General features: G+C 38.6%; 1 protein-coding gene across 1 annotated transcript in view; it reads left to right on the top strand.

The window, feature by feature from the left end:
* Positions 1–531: 531 nt before the first annotated feature.
* LOC122789143 (peptidoglycan recognition protein 1-like) overlaps positions 532–19,721 on the top strand; it is a 210,022-nt gene continuing 190,832 nt past the window's right edge. The window contains exon 1 of the mRNA XM_044056373.1: positions 532–761. Within this exon, the coding sequence (XP_043912308.1) occupies positions 532–761 (230 nt within the window). The remainder of the gene's footprint in view (positions 762–19,721) is intronic.

Raw genomic sequence — 19,721 nt, 5'->3', positions numbered from 1 at the left:
ATAAATTTGAAGAACAGCTAAACTTAGCATGCAAATAAACTGTGAACATAGGTTCTTAGGCAAGTACAAGACTAGCTGCCTTTGTGGGCCATTTTAAGCCAAGCCAATTTCCCCTTCAAGGGTAAGAATCAAATCCTACACCTTGCGCCTATGAGGTAAAAACCTTAACAATTATACCAACCCCAGCATACTTACTGAAATGAAAAACACTGAAAAAACGCAGAGTGTTATATAAGTGGATCAAGTTACAATATTTACACTAAGAAAACAGAAAAATGAAAAGAAAAGAAAAAAGATTGAAAAGCTGGAATGAGGAATACATTTAAAATATAGTTTTGTTTTTCTTTCGACTTTTCCCAGTGAATGAGATGTGTCAGGAAAAAAATGAGTTTGCAAGAGAATTTAGGGTTTCTGTTTTAAGTTATTGTGATCTATAATCTAGACTATGTACAGCAGATTATTGGTTATATGAAGCACAATAAGAACTTTGGAATTTGTCGAATAAAAATATGTAGTTAACATACTTAATCCATGCTCTTTGACTTTATCATAGTTGAAAGCTGTCCCAAAATTATAAGCCGTTCAGAATGGAGGGCACAGCAACCTAACTGTACATATCACCTTTCCACCCCTGTGACTTACGCAGTGATTCATCATACAGCAGGAAGTCCATGCAGTACTAGATTGTCATGCATTTCACAGGTGAAATCTATCCAGAAATATCACATGACACACAATCGCTGGTGTGACATTGGGTACAGGTGAGGTTCTCTTACAGTTATTTTTTATTGCTAATATGATATGATACTACTGGGTGGAATGAGTTACTGAGTGGTTTCTTATTGTTGTTGTTGTTGTGACAGCTTACATTTATGAGGCTGAATTATTTTTCTTTATGGTTAATATGGCACCTGGGACTTGGCAGATTATGATTATGGGTATGGAAAATACTAAAATCCAACTGATGATCTGTGATCCTTCCTGCAAAAATTGGTAAATCAAGTAATTTAATTTGGAACGTGACTATATCAAATACCTCACTGATATCCAAAAACAGAAGATTCATTTACTTTCCATTGCTCATTCTGATGAGAATATGATTTTTAATTTTTGTTAAAGCTGGATCTAGTCCATGTTGAAGGTGAAGGCCACATGTCCAGAAGACTGCCGTTTATTAGTGAACTACTTCCCATAACCTGTTGTCAAAGGGATAAGCATCTCTTTGGGTTTGTGCTTGATCTAGCACTGAAGTCACTTCTTTGAGCAATTATTATGAGTACTTCTTATCTTTCTAGATTCTTAGAACTAAGCATTCTTTGTTCGATCCATTAATGATTCAGATTATGAGATTCACTTCCAGGTTTATACAAAACTTGGACACATTCTTTTTGTACATTTAAATATAAGATTGCAGATAATATCCTGGTTGACTAGCTGAAGTTTAAAGAATATGTTGGAAGATTCTCTTCCCTACCTTCTGGCTGAGACCTATGGATAGTGGTAAGGGAGGTACTACGTAGTGCATCATTGTGCTGCAGCAACAAATAATATTCCATTTTGTTGTTCTATGGTTTTTTTGTTGTGTCTTTCGGCTTTTCCTGGTTAGGGGTCGCCACAGCGGAACTCCGGTCCGCTAATGATTGGTAGTTGATTTTTACATGCCGAGTTACCAGCCCTGATGCACAACCTTCAACGAAGGTACGCCCATTCACGCATGTCTCCATGCAGAAGACGCTCTAGCTGAGAGTCGAACCGGACAGCGTCTTACTGTGAGGTGACAACGCTACCGCAGCACCACAAAATTCATCAGCAAATACTGCTTTTCAGACTGTGAGGCAATAAGGGTGTTTCCTGCATTAAAATATAATTAATTTAGAAATACAAAGAGAAGTATATGTGAATTTCTGGATATGAACAGATTTCCCTTTCATGTTTGTTGTCCTGCAGTCAAAAGGAAGTTGTCTGTATAAATGAAATACTTGTATGTACCTTCTAGTATGTAAGTATGGTACCTTCCAATATGTATTTGACCTCTTCTTTATCTGCCTCATCTTCACCAGTACTTAAGACGGGAGGTTGCCTATTTGTAATATGTGACTTTGACCCACCTTTTTCTATAGGGAGCAACCTGGTTCAGGACTTTTGTAAAAGCTGTTATAAAGAAATTAAGTTTATCATTTGCACACCATAATGTATTAATGGGTATCTAATCTAGGGTTGAGATGAGCATTTTTAAGGATGAGATTTGCAACACTAATGGTATTACTTTCACATGCTGTATGGTAAGTTCCCCTTTGTGATATAGTTTGAAGAGTGGTTTCTCTCGGTTTAATTTCTCCAAGTCAATTGGGTTTCTAATACTATGAAGGGAATTAACCCCATTCCTAAGTCAAGTATGATTAAAGTTCATGACATTAGTATTGTTTCAGTCTTTGATGTGCTTTTCACAACAACCACAATGTGCCCAGAACTGACTCATTCTACAATTCATATGGAGTTACATGTATCTATAGCATATATAAATAAGGCTGTCAATTCTTTTTTATTAGACTCATTGCTTCTAATACTGTTGGAACTGTCTGGGTATCCTTCTTCTGCAATGCCCTCGTTTCTGCCCGCAAATCCTACTTTTTATTTTATAACTTTGTGTCTCTGTCTCTGTGTAAGACACTATAATCACTGGGTGTAGCAATGTCAGTGATTAATGCTACTTTTGTCTACTTTTCATGGACTACTTTATCTGGTTTTCTCTCATCTATTTTTGAACTGTTGGTCATGGGTGATCCCATGTGATACAAACTTCATCATTCTCTATAATGTTTTATAGTTCATGTTTCCAATGCTTCTCAGCTACAATATTTTAATGTTTGCACAATCCCCAATGCAACAATCTTGCCATATTATTATACCTTTCAGAATACAGCAATATAGCATTAGTGTCTCACATCTAGCCACAAGATGTGTGACTGTTTCCAGTTCTGTTTTATAGAACCTGCATTTGTCTGTTTCTCCCACATGTTCAATGGACTTTGTAAATAGTCCACTATCCTTTCATCTTTTGGTTTAAATTCACCTCTCTTTAACCATTCTTATGTCAGATCCTGATTGACTTGAGGTTGTTCTAGGAGCGTTCTGTACTTGCAAATATATTTATGCCTTTTCCACATTTCTGGCCTTCTCATCTGATCCTTCACCTTACATTCTTTCTTTTGCTTTTTGGCTCATTCAGTTGCTGCCTGATTTTTGTCTTCTTCTGGTTTGGTTTCCATTACAGCTTGAAACCAATATGTTTCTGCTAAACTAAGCAGGGAAGTCATCTTAGGCTTGTTCGCTTCATGTTTCAAAACTTTCACTATGTTTGGGTCTTGTGAGGTCAGCAGACATGTATGCAATCCTACAATTGCAGATCTATACATGTAAACAGTTTTGATGAGGCCCATACCTCCTTCAGAACGATGAATATAGAATCTAGGTATGCACTAGTTTTATATATCATTTAATAAGCATGAAACATTTTTCTTGTTTTCCCATCCTACCATTCCAGTACCTTTTGGGGCCAGTCACTCACCCCAAAACTGTAAGTTAGAACAGGAAATGCAAATTGTTTTATAGCTTGGACTTGGTTCCTAGATGTCAGTGCTGTTTTCAGTATTAATTTTAGCCTTCTAAGATATTCCTTACTGAGTTTTTGCACTAATTGTATTCCTTTTACATATTGTTTGGTCAGTTCCCCTTTGTGATATACTTTGGGGAGTGATCAGTGAGGGGAGTTAGAGTGGATATAAAAAGTTTACACACCCCTATTAAAATGCCAGGTTTTTATGATATAAAAAAATGAGACCACAATAAATCATTTAAAAAAATTTCCCACCTTTAATGTGACCTATAACCTGTACAATTCAACTGAAAAACAAACAAATCTGTTAGGGAAAAAAATTAAAAACATAGAATACGCTGGTTGCATTAGTGCGCACAGCCTTAAACTAATACTGTGTTTTGTGTGTGTGTGTGTGTGTGTGTGTGTGTGTGTGTGTGTGTGTGTGTGTGTGTGTGTGTGTGTGTGTGTGTGCACCCTTAAGCTAATACTTTGTTGAAGCACTTTTTGATTTAATTACAACATTCAGTCTTCTTGGGTACACACCTCCCATAAATTAAAGAGACTCTGATTAACGCCAAATAAATTTCAGCTGTCCTAGTAGGATTTTCCTGACATTTACTCAGTTGCCTGCTATAATAAAAGCCATGGTTTGCAGAGAGCTTACAAAGCATCAAAGAGATCTCATTATTGAAACGTATCAGTCAGGAGAAGGGTACAAAAAATGTCCACAGCTTTGGCTATACCATGGAACACAGTAAAGACAATCATTCAAAAGTGAAGAAAAATATGGGACAACAGTGATGTTGCAAAGAACTGGACGTCCCCCCAAAACTGATGAAAAGACAAAACAAAAACTGGTCAGGGAGGCTGCCAAGAGACCTACAGCAACACTTAAGGAGCTGCAGGAATTTCTGGCAAGTACTGGTTGTGTACTACATGTGACAACAATCTCCTGTATTCTCCATATGTCTGGACTATGGGGTAGGGCTGCAAGATAGAAGCCTTTTCTTACAAAGAAAAACATCCAGGCCCGATTAAAATTTGCAAAACAATACATCAAGTCTCCTAAAAGCATGTTGGAAAATGTGTTATAGTCTGATGAGACCAAGGTTGAACTTTTTGGCTACAATTCCAAAAGGTACATTTGGTGCAAAAACAACACTTTGCATCACCAAAAGAATACCATCCCCACGGTGAAGCATGGTGGTGGCTGTATCATGCTTTGCAGTTGCTTTTCTTCAGCTGGAACTGGGACTTTAGTCAACATGGAGAGAATTATGAACAGTTCCAAATACCAGTCACTTTTGGCCTAAAACCTTCAGGTGTCTGCTAGAAAGCTGAAGATGAAGAGGAATTTCACCTTTCAACACAACAATGACCCCAAGCAAACATCCAAATCAACAAAAGAATGGCTTCACCAGAAGAAAATTAAAGCTTTGGAATGGCCCAGACCTAAATAGAATAGAAAATCTGTCGGGTGACCTGAAGGGGGCTGTGCACAAGAGATGCCCTTGCAATCTGACAGATTTGGAGCACTTTTGCAAGGAAGAGTGGACAGATATTGCCAAGTCAAGATGTACCATGCTGCTAGACTCCTACCCAAGAAGACTGAATGTTGTAATTAAATAAAAAGGTGCTAAAACAAAGTATTAGTTTAAGGGTGTGCACACACAACAAAGTATTAGTTTAAGGGTGTGCACACTTATGCAACCAGCGTATTCTACATTTTTAATTTTTTATATTTTTTCCCCTAACAGATTTGTTTGTTTTTCAATTGAATTGTACAGGTTATAGGTCACATTAAAGGTGGGAAAAGTTTTAAAATTATTTATTGTGGTTTCATTTTTTTATATCCCAAAAACCTGGCATTTTAACAGGGGTGTGTAAACTTTTTATATCCACTGTAGATGTGATAACAAACAGTTTGGCATGGATTTAATTACTAAAGTTCACCTATTTCTGCTTTTCTTTGACTTCTTATTAATTATTGAGGGAAAGGATTTAATCCAAGGTAATGAACCACAATTCTGGTATTACTACCTGCCCGTTCTGCTTGATATTAAGTAATTGAAACATAAAGCCTTTCAAGAATGACATTTCAGTCCTAGCATTTTTTAGTCAAATGGAATGTTTAGGAAATGAACTATTTTGAGCTTTGGTTTGTGTTACACACAATCTAGTGTTCATTCTTTCGATCCTTCGTATTCCACTGGTACAAAAATAATTTCTCTCCCAGCATGCTATGGCAGTGTTTTTTGGCAATAAGTGGAGAGCTTTTGTCTTCACTGACATAGGTGGCCATCCCTCCATTTACTTGACCATCTCTATAATTATTTTTTGTATTCTAACTATTTTAATATCTCCTTCAAGGAGGTCACTAAACAGGAAAGCATAACATTTTAGTTTACCAACCTTCTGTTCTCTTTTTTCCTGGGCAGAGTTTTCATCAGCTGTGCTGATATACTGATTATAAAGGTTAATTTGTTGCTACATAATTATGTCAAACTGAAATCTAAACCAATGCACAGAATGATAATTACAGATTATATGGAAGCGAAACAGTCACTATGTAAAACTAACTGGACTGATGTGTTCAGTGAATAAACAGATGGAATGTGAAAAATTTTGAAAAAGAAATTGAGTGCAAAAAAAATGTTTAACATCAGGGTCTAGGTATACAACTTGGACACTCTAAATTGACCCTAGGTGTGAGTGTGTGCATGTGTGTGCCTTCTGTGGAAGGTTGGGCGCCGGGCTGGCAACTCAACACTGTAAAACTCCACTGCCAATCATGAGCGGACAGGTGATCCGCTGTGGCGACCCCTAACCGGGAAAAGTCGAAAGAAAGAAGATCTAGGCATACAACTCCAAGGGGAAATATTTCCATAAGAACAAGATACCTGATTAAGGTGATAGACAAAAAAATATAAGAAATGGTAAAGAGGTTTAACTACAACTTTGAAAGCTGAAATAAACAACTTGGACAACAAATTAAGCATAGTGTGAGACAAGATCAAGAAAAATTTGAAGAAAATGTATATAAAGATATTGAGTATAATTGGAAACCTTTTATAGATATATAAGTTATGGAAGGAGTAGAGACATACAACTTGATAAACCATGTGCAGATTACAAAAAATTATTCTCAGACACACTAGATCATAGACATATCTACAAAATCTTATGCAAAACAGGTTGGCTCCACAAAGGGGGTGATAAATTGTCCTAGTGATATCCAGGTAACTTCAGATACTGGAATCAAATTAGATTATATTGAAAAAAGAACAATGCAAACTGGATCCAAACAAAGCACAGGGAGGAGATGGAATTAGTAATAATGTCCTGAGAACACTTCAGCAAGAACTTACAGTACCATTATATCTATTATTCGCTAGGTCATATAAATATGGGGAGATTCCTCAAGATTGGAGACATGCACTTATTAAACCCATCTTAGACCCTTAAGTCTACTTTCATGTTGGTGAAAAATAATGGAGAAGGTAATATTGGATAAGTTATTGTCAGAATTGGATAGGCTGGGACTTGAAGCCATATATCAGCATGCATATGTTGAAAACACATATATTACTACCTGTAACATGATGTTCTATCACAATATAATAACAGCTATGAATGAAAAATTGTGCTGTGATGTAATTTATATAGATTTAACTTCAGCATTTGATAAGGTCATGCAAAAAGTACTGATCAATAAATTAGAACAACTAGGCATTGATATACTCTTGATAAGATGGATAGCTGCATGGTGTACAAATAGGACATGGCAAGTATCATACAGCAAGCAGACAGGTGAAATCCTTGGTTACAGTCAGGGTGTCCGCAGGGCTCTGTCCTATTGTATCTTGTAGACCTATTTTTTTCATCTGAGGTGTTCTACAGTCTATATGCAGTTGACCTGAAAATGGGTAAACTGAATACATTTGTTACAGATAAGGCATGTCTGTAATAGAATTTGACTAATTTGACTATTTGGGCACAGGAGAATAATATGCTTATAAATACATCAAAAGCTAAGTATATGAGATTTGGAAGACATAAATTGATAGGTGAATATTTAATATTGTACTCACTGATTAAAACTGTAGACTCATTTAAAAACCTGGGTATATGGGTAGATCCAGCTATGAGTTTTTCTAATCATATCAACCAATTGGTTAATGATAGTTATAGAACTATAGGTTGTATAAAAATAATTATAAAGACTACGAAATCAGAAATGATGAAGTCATTGTTTGTTAGTTACATTCGACCCAAACTTGAGTATGGAATAACAGTATGGAAAACTTATAAAAAAACAGCAGAAATATACCAAGGGCATCCATGAATGAGAAAATTTAAATTATTATGAAAGACTAAAATATCTGAAGTTGTGCAGTGTATTATAGATATCTAAGAGGATATATATATATGCCGATGGCGCAGTGGTGCAGATGTAGCGTTGTCGCCTCACAGCAAGAGGTTCTCTGGTTCAATTCTCGGCTGGGGTGCCTTCTGTGTGGAGTCTGCATGTCCTCCCTGCATTCATGTGGGTTTCCTCCAGGTGCTCCGGTTTCCTCCCACATTACAAAGACATGCATCTGGAGCATTTCTCCCCAGGCCTCTGCTGAAAACTGGCTTCGTTCCAAGTCGGACTTTCCCGGTTAACAAATTTTATATAAAAAATCTTATTCAAGTATTTATTTATTTATTTATTTATTTTACATTTGTTAACTGGGGGTGTCTGACTGAGACGTAAAGGCCCTTTTTCAGCAGAGGCCCGGGAAGAAAAGCTCCACAAAGAAAAATTACAGACACATTTAGTTATCTAGACATGATCAGTATACACACAAATTACAAGAGACTTGTTTTTACAGTGGTATGCGGCACATAAACAGTTACAGTGGAGAGAACAAACAAAAACATATTAATTTTAAAAATAAAGGTAATTAATAGATTTGTGGTGTACAGCTGAAATTTGGAACATAAGTAGAATACATACATAGTACACAGGTACAGTACATACATTGTAGATTAGCCAGTGTTTGTGAGTAAGACTGAAAACTATTATCAAGTGCTCTAGATTTTGTATGTATATGTTATCCGCTTTCATTAGCCTGGGGAGCAATCATGGCATTACCAACTTTGCTTGAGATGTTGCCTGATGAGGTCTTTAAAGGAGGCTTTGGATGATGTGTTTTGAATGCTAGTAGGGACAGAGTTCCATTTTTTAGCCACTGAACTACTATATAGTGCATCTCCAAAGCTATTGTAGCTGTTGGTGACTTCTAGTAGTAGTTTGCTTGATGATCTAAGAGGCCTTTTGGATGAGTGATGTTGTACTAGGTTTTTGAGGGCAGGACACTTATTGGGGAAGTAATAGGTAGAATGACAGAGGCAGAGCTGATTGTAGGTTAGGAGGTTGGGCAGTTCAAGCCAGTGGAGCTGTCTGAAAGCAGTACAGTGATGAGTTCTATATGAGCAATTTGCAGCAAAGCGGGCAATTCTGTTATAGCAGGCTTCCATTTTGCTTAGTTCAGTTTTGTTGAGATTAGTCAGAATTATATATAGGGTATTAAGAGACAACTACCTCTGGGAATGTTTGGGATTATCAAAAAAGTTTTAGAGAATAAGCAAACAACCTATGTAGAAGATTCTATAGGAAAGAGAAGTGTACTAACTGGTTCTCTGATAGAGCAGCTGATGCATGCAACAGATTAACAAATTACATTAAAGTAAGTACTAGTTTAGATATTTTTCAGAACAGCCTGGACACTTATTATGGGAACAAGTGTTTTGGTACATTAATGCCCATGCTAGAAATATTTGTATGTATGTATGTATATCTCAGTGAGGCCACTATTGCTTTTCTATGAGTGCTCTGTGGAACGTTGCTTGTGCATGAGAAGCTATTAGAAATTCTGGAGATTTTTTCATTTTTTTTTCTCACCATCGGCATCAGACAAACTTCATCTATACAGTGGCCTGTCAGAAGAAAAAATTCAAACGAGTCACATCTGCCTCAGGTGATGAATTTTCCTTTATTAGCAGTTAACCAGATTACACAGCATGTTGGCCAAGATGTCCGGTCTGGACTGATCTGATCTCCTCTGATCTGATCTGATCTGATCAACTTGTTTACTGACATCAACTTTTATACTGCAAGCAAAACAACTTTTTGTTACATTTCTGACCGTTGACAGTTGGCTATGAAAAACATATAGGAAAAACATGTTTATCACAAATTACCTCAAACCCACAGTTAGTACAGAATGTTCAAGAAGTACAAAATGTTCAATTCAACAACGGTAGCTCAAATTTTCCAGGACACACAGCCTGCCCCAGTAAATTAACTCTTACTCGGCCGTGCGTCCTTATCCCAGGCTTCACTGAGCTATAACCAAATCTCTTTATTCTGAAATGCAGAAAACAGATATCATTCAGGTTCATAAGCAATGCTGCATTTGTTCACAGATGAGGCCCATCTTTGATAGGCATATCCCAACAAATAACATGTTCACTTTGCAAGAACAGGAAAAAGACAAATAACAGTATGTTTTTAAAACTTTTTCTCTTAACATTTCCCCCCGAAAACACTTTTATTTGTCTTTTATTTCAGCAATATATGGTAAAAACTAAGTTTTTCTTTGCATACATTACTTCATTGGCAAGACACATTTTTAAACTTCAAAAACATTTGCAAAGAGTCACATTTCAATGTATTCACTTTCACTAGTCTGTTGCAATTGCTGGTACATCGTCTTCGTAACAGCAGTATCAACCAGTCTTTGTAGAAGACCTCTGATACGGGGTATACAACAACAACCACATACCACCACGATTGCCAAGCGATTCCAACGGACACCAGGAAACTGCTGATGAGATGACACCATTTTCCAAACCACGCTTGTAGAAAATCTGTAAAGGGATTATTTACCCCAGAGTTCTCTGCCAATTCTTCGGATAACATCTCCAAACCTTTCAAAGCTCGAGTGATACTTCCATCAGGCGCAGTGTTGTTTGGAATATATGTACAACAGAAAGTCACAAACATCTTGCAAACTCCTCCTTCTTTGGCCAGGAGCATATCCAACGCAATTTGATTCTGCCATGCCACCTGCGAAGTGGCCTCCAGTTGTTCAGCAATTCCTTTCAATGCATCTTTGGTATAGTTCACAAAACGCTGCTGGTTATAGTAAATGTAGTTGATCCAGTCCACATTCTTATTAGGTTGAATCCAGACAAAGATGGATGTGAAACCAGCTGCTATTTGGTTTATTGCTTTGTATTCATCAGGTACGCCTCTTGGTATGCCAATGCTATCGATGTAGACACCGTTATCGAAAGATTGCTTCGGTGCCTCTCTTTTTCTCCTACTCAACCACTTCGGCTTTATTTCAAGTTCTCTTACGAAATTGCTTGCTGGAACTGGGAAAATGTAGAATGGCAGAATTAACTTTACAAGTGCACAAGTTCCCTTCCAGGGGAATTGTAAGCCTTGATCTGAGTTTGTTGTCTCCACATAACCACCATGCGTCTGCTAAACTATGAGTTTGGTTCTCCAGAAATGGATTCCCATTGCCATTTACAGTAACATTGCAATAGTTCTGTCCCATATTGCCATAATGTTTCCCTGTGCCATCTCTGGAAATACACATATACGAACCTGGATAGGAAATCGCTGCAGGCAGTTTCTCAACTTTGCTTATGACCGGAAAACGCTGAGTTTCATCTTTGCATTTATCTTCAGTTTTGTTGAAGAATAATTTCAACAGACACATTAGGTTACCTTCATCTTGCATCAATGGGACTGTTGCTAATTGCTGTTTACCTTCAGCGCAAGAAATACAGTTCTCACTATGTGCTTCTCGGGTACTATATCTAACCCAAGATAACCATTCATTATGGTGTACGAATCCCGTCTCGAGTAACAATTGTTCTTCTTTTGTGAAGGCAAAATCTGCTTTATTTGTAGCATTCTTAAGGCTTTGTACTTTAAGTTGGAGGGTCCCCAAAGGATCAGTTCTAGTTGCAAGAGACACTCCGATTCCATAAACTCCTGAATCACTTTCTTGTGGTGACACAATGGTTATAGTAACTACTCCGGTACCTTGGAAATGCCGATTTTTTATTCTTTGTTGCCTGCTTTTATCTTTCTCTGGTATCACTGCACCACTTGTTTCCCATCCATTCACATCTGTTGACCACCAAACACTTGACCAGGACGTACAGTCTCTATTGCACAAGTATTTTGCACGAGTCAAGAAATTATTATTGTTCCATTTAGAACAGTCCAAAATTCCTTCACAAAGTTTCACCTTAAACACAGTAGTAACACCTGTTTGCGCTTGCAGCACCACCATTCCTTTTTCTCTTACAACTGTTCCTTCTCGTATGGACATATTTACTTTTGCCACCAAAATCATCATCATGTGACAGTTCAAGTACCAGTTGAACATGGCCATCCTCCCTAAGGACTACCTCGCGCCGTTGGTTTCTTCACTGGGTTTGAGATGAACTAACCCCTATTGGGCTAATCCCCCTTTGTAGCCAGACTTTGCGCTCAGAGGTCCGGTGGAGTTTGACCAATATCAATGGCAGAAGGGAGAACCTTGAGTTTTTTACAGTGGGTGATATGAATCCACAAAGTCCTCTCAGCGATCTTTACAGCCGTAGGTGTCGAGATAAGTACTTGGTATGGGCCTTCCCACCTGGGGAATGACCAATTCTTTCTCTTCACAATTTGGATCCACACCCAGTCCCCGGGTGCCATGCTTAACAAGGTTTCATTTCTGGAATCTGCAAAGGAGTCATTGGTTACAAGAGATTTGACATTTAGCAGCTTCTTCATATAATCCGCCTGATCCTCACCCCCCTCACGTTCCGCTGGCAACAATTCTTGCCACTGCGGGATGTAATATGGTCTCCCAAACAAAAGTTTAAATGGTGTAAGTCCTTTGCAGGAAGGTGAGATTCGCATGTACAGGAGTGCCAACGGAAGGCACGCAGTCCATGGCCTATGTGTTTCTGCCATTAGTTTGCGGAGCTTACTCTTCAAGACTTTCCACCAGTCCAGCTGATTGGGGATGGTAAGCACAATGATTTTTGAGATCAATTTGAAACACTTGACCCAATTTCTGAACAATCTGGTTAACAAAATGAGACCCATTATCACTGTAAATGCATCTTGGTAGGCCAAATCGGGGAATTATTTCTGTAGTCAAGAGCTTTGCTACTGTTTATGCATTCAGATGCTTCACTGGAAAAGCTTCTACCCATTTAGAAAAAGCATCAATAATGACCAAACAGAACCCTTTTCCCTTTGAGGGTGTCAATTCAATAAAGTCCATACAGAGTGTGTGGAATGGATACAGAGGGGTAGGGAATGCCTGCTGAGACTTCTTAACTCCCCCCTGAGCATGATACTTTGCACATAATAAACAAGATAAACAGAATTGCTTTGCATAAGTTAAAAACCCTTTACACCAAAACACCTTAGACACTATTTGAATCATCGTCTGTACTCCTACATGGGCAGGTCCATGGCTAACCAATGCCGCATACCTAAAAAGGTTTGAGGGTAATACCATTTTGCCATCTGATGCCATATACAACCCACTCTGTTGAGTGATATCATATTTTACCCAACAACATTTTTCCTTCTGTGTCGTCAATGTTTGCATTACTTTTAGTGTCTCTAAGTCTAAGAGGTGTCCGGGCTCCAAATCATTTTCTTGGGCTGCCTTTTTGCAGCCATATCAGCAAGGGCATTTCCCCTGGAGACAGGATCTTTTCTGTTGGTATGTGCGGAACATTTACATATCGCTATCTGAAGTGGTAGTTGCACTGCATCTAACAACTGTAAAATTAAATCTCTGTGATTTATTGGTTTGCCTGTCGCAGCAGCCATTCCCCTATTCTTCCATAGTTGAGTGAAAACATGTACAGTGGAGAAAGCATATTGACTATCTGTATAAATTGTCACTTTTATACCCTCCCCTAAGGTACAAGCTCGAGTCAAAGCCACCAACTCAGCTGCCTGTGCAGAATAAATGTTTGACAATCCTTTTGCCTCCAAAACTTCAGTTTCTGTGGTGACAGCATACCCTACTAGTGTTTTTCCTGCAGTGTCTTTCTTTGCTGATCCGTCTACAAACAAAACGAGATCAGAATGTATCAACGGAATATCCGTTAAATCTGGTCTGGGAAGTACTTTGTCATGAATGCTCTCTAAACAAATGTGTGGAGTACCTTCTTCTGGAGTCAGCAAAAGTGTCGCCGGATTAAGAGTAGTACATCTTTCTATGGTCATATGAGGCTGTGTCAGCAGCACTGTCATACAAGACAAATGTCGACTAGGAGATAAAAAGGTTATCTTATCTTGCAAAAGTATAGTAGCTACTGAATGTGGAACCCACAATTGTAATGGGTGAAACAAAACTAATGATGCTGAGGCTTGTACTGCCATGGTGGCCGCCACCACAGCTTGAACACAATGCGGCAATGCCCTTGCAACAGGATCTAATCTGGAGGAGAAGAAAGCTATCTGCCTCTGTTTATCCCCATGTACTTGTACCAGAACCAAAGTCATATATCCTGCCTTACAATCAACCATTTGTACAAACGGCTTAGAATAGTTCGGGAAAACCCAAAACAGAGGATCCTGCTATCAATTGCTTAATTCTATTAAATGCCTGTATTGCCTTATTTGTCCACTGTATATTATTCTTAGCTGCCATGGGAGTGTCATAGATTAGTGCGGTCAATGGCCCTACTTCCTCAGCATAGTTAGGGATCCAACTTCTACAAAAATTAGTCACACCTAAAAAGGACATCATCTCCCGCTTAGTCATAGGCATAGGTGCCTCAAGAATTGCTTGTTTTCTTTTGTTCTCCAATTGTCTACCTGCCTGCGAAATTAAATAACCCAAGTACTTTACTTGTGCTTTCCACAATTGTAACTTTTCTTTATTTACCTTATGTCCTTGCTCAGCTAAAAAACTAAGAAGGGCAAGGGTATCCCTTCTACAACTTTCCTGCGTGGGTGAGGCCAACAAAATATCATCTACATACAACAGAACCTGGCTTCCCTCTGGGGGAACAAACTGAGCTAAATTCGCAGCCATTTCTTGTGCGAATATTGTCGGACTCTCACAATAACCCTGTGGCAATCTCTGGTGTAGGTGTATCTTTTACCTTGATAAGTGAATGCAAACCAAAATCTACTCTCCTTATGTAGTGGTATGGAGAAAAAAGCATTGCTTATATCTATGACAGAAAAATATCTGTGCTGAGGTAATAAAACATTAAGTAATGTATAGGGGTCAGGGACCACCGGTGCTCTTGGGATCACAGCCGAATTAACTGCTTGTAAATCCTGAACCAACCTCCATGACCCATCCGGTTTCTTTACAGGAAACAACGGAGTATTGCAGGGCGAATCTGGGCATTCAACAAGAATTCCTACCTGTTTTAGCTGCTCAATGACTGGCTTAATTCCTTCCTCTGCTTGTTTACTTAGCGGGTATTGGTGCTTACGAGGTCTAAAACCTGACTTTGGAGTTATACAAACTTCACCTGCTGTTTTCATCAGTCCTACATCCCCTTTACCTTTTGACCATAAATCTGCAGGTAAGGCACTTAACGCACTATCTTCCTCTTGAGTTAGGAGGATTTGTCATGCCCTTTCTGTTTTGTCATCCCTGAGGTGCACACTTGGTTGTGCCCAAGTCACTCAATTTAATCTTTGTACCTGGATCTGTTGATCCTTCAACTGACTTTCGGACATTGTGTCCCAATTTGTTACCTTTTTCGCCAAATCTACCCAATGTGTCCCCACCGCTTTAGTAACTGAAATATGTGGGCTATAACCTGAGCGATATAAAGAACTCATTTCCTTGGTCAAAGTACAGGTCACTACTGTATTACCTTGCTTATCCCAAAACATATCATTCAAAATTATCCTTGCACATTTGTGCCTAAAGAATTATTTTTCAAATTCTTTATCCGGACCAGGGGCCTGTCTGTAGTACATAGTACAATGTAAGTACGCCGCAACCTGCGGTGACCCGCTCCTAGATTTACTTAAAGCTAGGTTGATCAAATCTGTATCAACCCTCCCTGGCCCATTTGAAATCAAGTCCTGGCTATACCAGTAAAACAAGTCTTGTACTCCTTGTACCACCAAGCCATCCGCTAACCTTTTCGCCTCAATGCCTTTAGGTGTGGGAATTGCCGCTATTCCAAACAAATGCATCAAATCTCTTCCCAGCAAATTAATTGGACAAACTTTCGATATAATTACCCTACACCTAACAGTTTGGTTTGTTTGCGGATCTGTGAACAATAGAGGATGAGACAGTGGTTCCTTATAGATTTTCCCGTTTGCCGCTTTCACAAGGACAAACTCATCTGTTTCGCAGTTTGGGGGTAGAACTGCTGGACCCAAAAGTGTACACGATGCACCTGAATCACATAAAAACTCCACTTTCTGTCCCTCAACCAAAAACTCTATCATGGGTTTTTGATCTAGATGCATAGCAATACCCAAATGTGCCAGGTTTATGACTTCACAGTCACAATCCCGCCCTTCCTTAATTTCCTGGGTGCCCTGACATGCATAGCAGAGAGTGTCTGCCTCATCATCATCACAATCATTCTCGCTTTCTTCTTCTCTACAATAATCACAATAATGAATTTGGCGCCTTCCTTTACTATCATATAGTCATGCGGAGCCCTTGTTCGTAAGCTGTGAGGGATGTTGCCACTCTTAGCAGTCGGCAGCAAAGTGCCCACGTTTACCGCTTTTAAAACATTCTCCACATTTTAACCTCCCCTCATATTCCTCTGAATGTCCACCCTGTTTATACGACGTGTCCCATTTCGGGCCCCCACGTCTTTGTACGCCACCACGGCGCCCTTGCCCCCTTTGGTCCTGTACCAAAAATATACCACCATCATCCCCTACTGCTAACACTTGTACTTTCTTTTTCTTTTTTAAATTGAAATGTTGCTCAGCATGCCGTGCATATTCAAACAAAGGTTGCAGTCTACATGTTCTGATCAACCATATGCTTAGTTATAAAACTATTTATCGGAGCCTTACAACCTTTAAGAAAAGCGTTTTTCAATTACTGTTCGTACGGACTGCCAGTAGTCTGATCCTGTGGAATCATCATTCCACAATGGTTATTGAACACTTCTGTCAATCTTACAATATAGTGATCTACAGATTCATCATAATTTTGGATGCACTGATTTATTACTGTCCAATCTGCTCTTGGACGCCACTTATCAGAAATTCTCTTCAACAGATCAGTGACTCGCGTGTCTAACACCCCAGAATTATGCTTTAATGTAGTGCCGTCATCTGTCTTACATGTCCAGGTACCACAAACTAAGTGCCAATCTGGACCCAGGATTTGTCGCACTACTTGTTCTACTTCTAAACCATTTAGATGATAACATAAACGCATACCAACTATGTCCTCAGAAAACTTTTGAAAATTAACCTTGGGATGAGGAATACCATCCGTAGCTCGTTTTATATCCTCTCTAGCCCAGGGACAATAAACTAAAATAGTTGGCTCTTGTCCAACATCCCCTGCTTGTGGGTTTGCAACTTGTATTAAGGGAAGGGCTTCTGAGTGGTCAGAAAGTTTAATAGCCCAATGTCCTTGCCCTGCTGGTCCCGACCTTAACTGCATAGGTTGGTCTACCTGTTGCAAAGCAACCTTGAGTACTACGGGAATTTGCGGGTAAATTGGAGGGGTCACAACATTTCCTTGAGCAGCCAATAACCCACCCTGCTGTACAGATCCCACATCTTCAGACTGATATTGAGGAGGTTCCGCCGGTACAGCAGCAGCAATTTCCCCATACGGTGGGGCAGTTGCCTGCCTTTGTACCGCACAAACTGTATGCTCATCCTCCTTATCTAAAAATAAAGCTACTTTTCCACTTGGCACCAGTGATCCCTTTTGATTTATTTTTTCTTTTTCCTGGCACTGTTTTTCTTTTATAGCTCGTTTATTTGCCTCTTCTAACCATTTTGGGCTTGGGGAAATCCCAATTGTCTTTGTTTTTTAGTTCTAGTTCCCGCATCTCTTTTCAAATCTCTAACCAATTTTGCACAGGCATTCTTATTCAGTGTACCATCAAAATCATATCTCGACTTCCACTTTTTCAAAAATTTAACATTATTTTTGTTTAAACTTTTCATATACTTAGCATCAACATTTAAACAGGCATCACTCTCACACTTGCAGCAACTCAAACCCATGTTTCCCCTAGATTTCTTATTTTACCTTTCCCTTTTTTTTTTTTTTTCTCTCTCTCAGGTATTTAGGACTGTATCAAAATTATTTTTACAGGGCTTATTATAAAATGGGACTATCTTAACGGGTGACCCTAACAAAATAATCTTAACAAGTAATCCTACCCATCCTTAACTAAAAATAAAACCTTGTCTACAAGATTAAATTAAATTAAAAGAAATTTATTTTTCATCCTACCTGAACCAGATGAGACTCCATTTCCCCTTTTCATTCAGAAACCATCCCTCAGATAGGGATCAGAGAGCGGCCGGCCTCCTTTCAATGACAAATCAGTAGGAGGGCTTTCAGTCGAGGGAATCTTAAGATGAGAAACCCTCACCTGCACAGGTTTTTCGGTCTCTCTGTCGGTCTGATCCGTATCTTCGTAGAGGTTTCCGGTCCGAAGGACCAAAATGTCAGAAGAAAAAATTCAAACGAGTCACATCTGCCTCAGGTGATGAATTTTCCTTTATTAGCAGTTAACCAGATTATACAGCATGTTGGCCAAGATGTCCGGTCTGGACTGATCTGATCTCCTCTGATCTGATCTGATCTGATCAACTTGTTTACTGACATCAACTTTTATACTGCAAGCAAAACAACTTTTTGTTACATTTCTGACCGTTGACAGTTGGCTATGAAAAACATATAGGAAAAACATGTTTATCACAAATTACCTCAAACCCACAGTTAGTACAGAATGTTCAAGAAGTACAAAATGTTAAATTCAACAACGGTAGCTCAAATTTTCCAGGACACACAGCCTGCCCCATTAAATTAACTCTTACTCGGCTGTGCGTCCTTATCCCAGGCTTCACTGAGCTATAACCAAATCTCTTTATTCTGAAATGCAGAAAACAGATATCATTCAGGTTCATAAGCAATGTTGCATTTGTTCACAGATGAGGCCCAACAAATAACAAGGCATATCCCAACAAATAACATGTTCACTTTGCAAGAACAGGAAAAAGACAAATAACAGTATGTTTTTAAAACTTTTTCTCTTAGCATGGCCCACACTATTTTACCATTTATTATTTATTTAAAAAATCTTCAAATACAACTGAAATAAGTTGAAGTGTAATAGTGGTACATAATTAAGTGTTCTAATTACACAGTGAGGTTACTTTTGTTATTTTATACTCCATTTTGTAAAAATGGATAAGAGGGAGTCTAAACTAAAACACAGCAAGAAGGGGAGTCTGACAAAGTTAGTGAATGAAAATCATCAAAGGAAGCAACCAAATAACAATGTAAGAAAAGTAAATCCTCCATTTCCAGTTCTACTACTGAGGAGGATCCTTCTATTCAAACTACTCCAAAACAAGGCTATCAAGTCATTGTCAAAAGACCTAGGTACAGTAAAAGGACAAGAGCTTAGCAGCACCATTGTTGCTATCTGTGATTGTGTTACTTCTTGTAATCATATCAGATCTATGGAGTTCAATCATGGATACGCTTAGAACATCAATTGTACTTAAGTGTTCGAAACCCACCATTGTTCAAACAACTCCAGACCCATTTATCATACAACCCTCCTCTCACTGTAAAACCTTTACTAGAAAATATTTTAATTTAGTATAAAATATAGTGAAAACAAGCACCTGTGTCTCACCTTTCCTCTAACTGATGTGAATCTTCATAAGTACCTGAAAAGGTTCAAGACGGTAAAAAAAAAAAACAGGAATAGCAGTCCTTCATCTGACTCTTTCAATGAAGAGGAGATGTTTTACATGACCTAAATAAATTTTTCCTTCTGTCCAGAATCTGATAATAAAATATTTTCTCACAATCTCCATGTTCAAATCCAG

The sequence above is a fragment of the Protopterus annectens genome, chromosome 14.part0 (assembly GCF_019279795.1).
Source record: "Protopterus annectens isolate FY-2018-M chromosome 14.part0, PAN1.0, whole genome shotgun sequence".
NCBI lineage: Eukaryota > Metazoa > Chordata > Ceratodontiformes > Protopteridae > Protopterus > Protopterus annectens.
The sequence above is the reverse complement of the archived record's forward strand: the minus strand, read 5'-3'. Positions and strand labels throughout refer to the sequence as shown.